This window comes from Saccoglossus kowalevskii, chromosome 10 (genome assembly GCF_978046115.1).
Source record: "Saccoglossus kowalevskii chromosome 10, keSacKowa6.1, whole genome shotgun sequence".
Classification (NCBI taxonomy): domain Eukaryota; kingdom Metazoa; phylum Hemichordata; class Enteropneusta; family Harrimaniidae; genus Saccoglossus; species Saccoglossus kowalevskii.
In genome coordinates this window covers 3,433,905-3,439,661 of record NC_140650.1, presented here as the reverse complement: position 1 = coordinate 3,439,661, position 5,757 = coordinate 3,433,905, and the positions used below count along the sequence as shown (strand labels likewise).

General features: G+C 35.1%; 1 protein-coding gene across 1 annotated transcript; it reads right to left on the bottom strand.

The window, feature by feature from the left end:
• Positions 1 to 404: 404 nt before the first annotated feature.
• Positions 405 to 1,430, bottom strand: LOC100376491 (acetylserotonin O-methyltransferase-like). Its single transcript, XM_006823026.2, has one exon. The coding sequence runs from the start codon at positions 1,428 to 1,430 to the stop codon at positions 405 to 407; it is 1,026 nt and encodes a 341-aa protein (XP_006823089.2).
• Between the last annotated feature and the right edge of the window lie 4,327 nt (positions 1,431 to 5,757).

Here is a 5,757-nt window from a genome sequence, read left to right as displayed (position 1 = left end):
GTGACGGGGGGAGAGGGATATCATGATACAGTCTTATAACTGGTGACGGGGGGAGAGGGATATCATGATACAGTCTTATAACTGGTGACGGGGAGAAAGGGATCTCATGATACAGTCTTATAACTGGTGACGGAGAGAGAGGGATCTCATGATACAGTCTTATAACTAGTGACGGGTGGGAGGGATATCATGATACAGTCTGATAACTAGTGACGGGGAGAGAGGGATATCATGATACAGTCTTATAACTGGTGATGGAGATAAAGGGATATCATGATACAGTCTTATAACTGGTGACGGGGAGAAAGGAATATCATGATACAGTTTTACAACTGGTGACGGGGAGAGAGGGATATCATGATACAGTCTTATAACTGGTGAAGAAAGACTGGCACATACGTCTTTCACATTTTCTTTGCCAAGATTGCATCGAAGACAGAACCGCTTCTTTTCACTTCCACGTCACCAAATCCATGTTTTTCCAGAAGTTGAGTCATTTCGTAAGCACTTCTTTGCTTACCTCCTTCGAACCACGCCATCATCATCATGCAGATAGCAGCAGTTGTCACAGGCCCAGTTTTATCGTCATCGTACAAGGCTTCAATGATAAATATTGCGCCGCCAGTGTCCAATGCGTTGTATGCCTTCGTTAATAATAACGCTATGCGATCTTCCGACCAGTCATGTATAATATTGCTTAATACGAACAAATCGCTTTGCGGCAACGGATCTTCAAAGAAATCAGAAGCTATAAATGTTACTTTTTCCGACTTTGGATCGATTGACTTGAACTGGTCGGCTAGCGCGATGACATCCGGGAGATCTAGTACGGTCAGCGTCATCTTTGAATAGTTGGCTGTGAGGGCGTAACCCAAGGCACCAGTACAACCACCAAGATCACAAACCTTCGTATAAGGCGACAAATCAAAAAGGGATACCAACTCACGCATAAACACAGACGAATAAGAATGCATTTCTGACATGAATCCTTTCATTTCGTTGGAATCGTGATAAAGGTCATCGAAGTAATTTCGTTTGCCAAACGTACGTGGTATTTGCGAGTTGCCCTCCTTCACTGCATGAAACAGGTTGCCAACCAAATGATAGTCCGTTCGACCCATTCCCACAAACAGAGGACGCATTGATAACGGGCTTGATGAAGTCAGATGTTTATTCGAATCAGGCGTGTTGCGGAATAGGCAGCCTTCACCATCGGTGTCTTGTATTTTCTCCAATAGTTCCATTCCAACACACGCATTGAGAATATGTTCTGTGCGATCTGTATCTGCGTCTACTATTTCCGATATCTCGCCGACAGTCTTGGGTCCATCTTGAAGTATATCAAATAAATTCATCTCACAGGCTGCTATGCATACTTGGGTCTTGGTGTAGGATACGAGTAAACTGTACAAATTATATGCAGACGCCATATCACAGCAGCACGGTAACGGTTTTCACGCTCAATCTGTGAATATAACACTTGGGCGTCAGAAGCTGTATATAAGCAGCGGAGTGATCTGTGGTTATTGCAGATTACAAAGAACTACTTTTTTCTGACAGGAAATGCCTTCTCTTGTACAAACTGCACGTATGCGTAATGGAACGAATATTCGTTTTGGCGGCTGACAATCATGATTGCGCACGGTACTAGAATTTGTAATAGATACACCAGGTTTTCAATTCATAACTAATTATAATAATAATTAATGAATAAATTAACCGTATCGTATAATCTAGAATATATTGCCATGTCAACGAGTTCCACTAAGTGCATTAATAATCCAATCTATAAGTGAAGGCCTTGCATGTTATGACTAAATCAATAAAACTTGTACTGTATCTCGTTTTACATTTCAGTGAATTCCATCAAGATTGATTTATATGTTAATATCAATATAAAAATTCACGGGTTTATCTCTGAGTTTGTCATTTTGTTATAAAACGCAGAAACACTTTCAACAAGCTTCACGCTTTCTTATTTGTTGTATGTCGTTTGATTATCTTGACAATTGAACACACAAATCGATTTTTGAAAACCTAATGCACTTTGCATGTTTGATTGTACGTGTACGTGTATGATGGAAGAGATAATTGACAAACAATTGAGCATCTGATACGTTTGTGGTCACGACGTGTCTACATAGATTATCTATGTGTCAAATACTTCTAGTGTTAGTGGCTGTATCTAAGTACTCGTATATTAGGGTACAGTGACTACATGTTAATACTCGTATTTACGTAGGTGATAATATGTTACAGATGAACTCTCTCTGATATAGTTAATCTACAATAGGAAAGAAAGCAGAACATGATTAATGCATAATAAAAGCAAAAAATACTTTATTTTAATATAAAAAATAAACATGTTTTGTTATCAGCCCATCATAATTGGATTCTTAGTTTCAAGCACGTGTCTGGGTCCTATATATCTGTCACTGTAACGTTGTAAGTTACAACGTGTCGTAATAATGATTACGCATGGCTGCCACCAGAGTTTAACCGGACTCCACACAGAAGTTCGCTGATTGTGTTCTAAACATTTTGGATTTTTGCATTCCCATGATGTATCTATGGAAGAAAAAGATGTAAAAGGTTATTACGAGGATACCTCAAATAAACTTATCGAAAAAGGTGGCTAATTAAATCACGCTTATTGTAGGTACAACCATGCAGTACTAACCTTATCAACATTTAGTTGATATGTATACTACATATTGTTCAATCGATGTATACGTATTATAAATACAAGTTTGTTGTTGTATTGGTTGATGAATGGACCCACATTTCATTTCATTTCATTCATTCATTCATTCATTCATTCATTACTACAGCACCATACAATTTCTAGCTGCATTTCCCTTCATCACCATGTCATACTGGTATGAATTTGTATATGTTGACTTAAATTCACCTCCAACACCTTGATTTTGTGCCGAGTTTCGGTCTCGACACCATTGGGACTAAGATCGAAAATTTGACGACATATGTTTCGACAATTGCCAACTCGACCCGACTCGTGGCATGTGCCGAGATCGGTAACTAAAACTCCACTGATATATACACCCAACTTTGGGTCCATAGCTTTCTTGTGTCTGTTTGTATGTAGTGATGGTATTTTAGCAATTTCCCATTTAGGGGTGAACTATTAGAAACTTTTTGTTTAAATGATAATGACAGAAAAACTATGCAAACTATTTTTTTTTTCACTGAGTATTATGTTATTATTCCAGAATGAATTACTGTAAAATACTCTATTTTCGCTTGGAATTAATTTTCGCTATTTTCGCTGAAGGAATGATTCAGTGAAAATAAAATCCAGCAAATATACTTTTTTCGTATATTTTACATTCAACTCATCAAATATCAGTGAAAATAAAATCCATAACAAAACACCCAAAGAATCTTTTCAGCGAAAATTAATTCCAGCTAAAATAAATTATTTCACAGTAGATGCAATTGTTTTATTTCCACAGTAATGACTCCCGCCTTAGCTAAGTGATTTGTGGCGATCTAACTAAACGTATTGTTGATAATTTCCATGTGTACTTTTATCAACTTTTAATTGCCATTCACTTTAACATCACATATTTATTACGCAACTTGAGTTCTATGGGAGGCACCTTTGATCGTATATATGAGAATACAAAATATGTCAGAAATGGCTGGAAAAAAACATTATAAAATTAAAAGGCCGTCAATAAAAGCCCCATGGACCCACAAATATTAGTTTCCATACATTCAATTACTATGGTGTAAACAATTGCCATGAATGTATATAACAGTATAACAGTTTGGTATGGCGTATTGCATCTAAGGCTACGAACAATTGTATATGTGTTCAAAATGAAATAAGATGTCGATGCATGTGGCAATTATAGCCCTTTATTAATTACACTTTTTATTTTTGAATTAGTTTGTAATTCCCAACAACCAATGAACGTAAATGTTAAAACATACATAAACGCCATGGCAACGGTTTCAGGCCGTACTAGTACACGTATAAATGATGAAGTTACACTGGCGCCAATTACCATAGTAACATATCAGTGATGCATATGTGGATATATATGTATATAAACACTGTGATGGGAACGTTGCTCTGGGTTCAAGGCTTAGCATGGAATGTACATTTAATGAAAGAAGAATGAAGTGGTCTGTGAACCCAATTAATATTTTATTATTTAAAGTTCCTTAAGGTAAATGCCAACATAAAAATAAGAATATATAATTTGACTAAATGTCATCTGACCAGTATGTTGACACATTTCTGTTCGTATAAATAATACATTTCAATAATGCCTTAATTATTAAATAATCTCAGTCTTATTCTGTTGTAAGTTGACTGTTTAAGAATTCGAATACACAAATAAGCTTATACACAATAGTATTCTCATTCGTTTTTATTTATTTACTATTTTTACAGATTTTCTGAATTTGCTTTATCCAAAAATTTGCAACTTGTAACGGCGCTGGGTAAATGATAACAGATACAATGATATACGATGAGTATATTCGCTTCGGCAAAAAATATTCTCGATTAAAACCATTACAAGGTATAGGCAGGATAAATATGCAACGGTGGATTTGACACGATGATTCAGAACTGAACATATGGAAGGTGGAGTATATAGTAAAATTGTTGGTCCCACTGTCTATGAAGCGATATTGTTTTAAATGCAAGTCATATATATAATTCTGCATATCCAATCCCTTATATAATAAATACATTATGACCTTAGAATAGTTCGTTTTCTGTATTGACGGTCTTATGTGTGTTGTCAGTGTTACAGTGATGTGTAATCAGACACACTGTGTTTATTGCATACAGTGATGTGTAATCAGACACACTGTGTTTATTGCATACACAGGATACACAGCTTAATATGCAAACACGCATTTTATTCATTCTGCGTAAAACGTTTATTTAATGAAGTAACAACGAAACATACTGACTAGAAATGTCAAGTGTTCGTATATTGATTACACGTCAGTATACATTATATTTCTTTTGTTAGATTTCCTACACATAGTCTTGTTTCACAGTTCTTTTTATGTAAGCGTAATTATTTCCCACAATGCTTTGGTTCACGATTAATGAGCTTGATGTGTACGGCTGTGTAAAATGTCCAAGCATTTTAACTTTAATCAATACAAAACGAATAATTTTACCGCTCATGCAGACTACGTGCTGGTTAGATGGTCTCATGATCCATTATAATGGCAACTGCCAGTGAATAGTCACTAATGGGTTAAACACGCATGTGTATTTTAATGTCACAATGTAATAGTTACTGTTTGTGTATTTTAATGTCACAAGGTAATAGTTACTGTTTGTGTATTTTAATGTCACAATGTAATAGTTACTGTTTGTGTATTTTAATGTCACAATAAAATAGTTACTGTTTGTGTATTTTAGTGTCACAATGTAATAGTTACTGTTTGTGTATTTTAATGTCACAATAAAATAGTTACTGTTTGTGTATTTTAATGTCACAATGTAATAGTTACTGTTTGTGTATTTTAATGTCACAATGTAATAGTTACTGTTTGTGTATTTTAATGTCACAATGTAATAGTTACTGTTTGTGTATTTTAATGTCACAATGTAATAGTTACTGTTTGAGTATTTTAATGTCACAAGGTAATAGTTACTGTTTGTGTATTTTAATGTCACAATGTAATAGTTTCTGTTTGTGTATTTTAATGTCACAATGTAATAGTTACTGTTTGTGTATTTTAATGTCACAAGGTAATAGT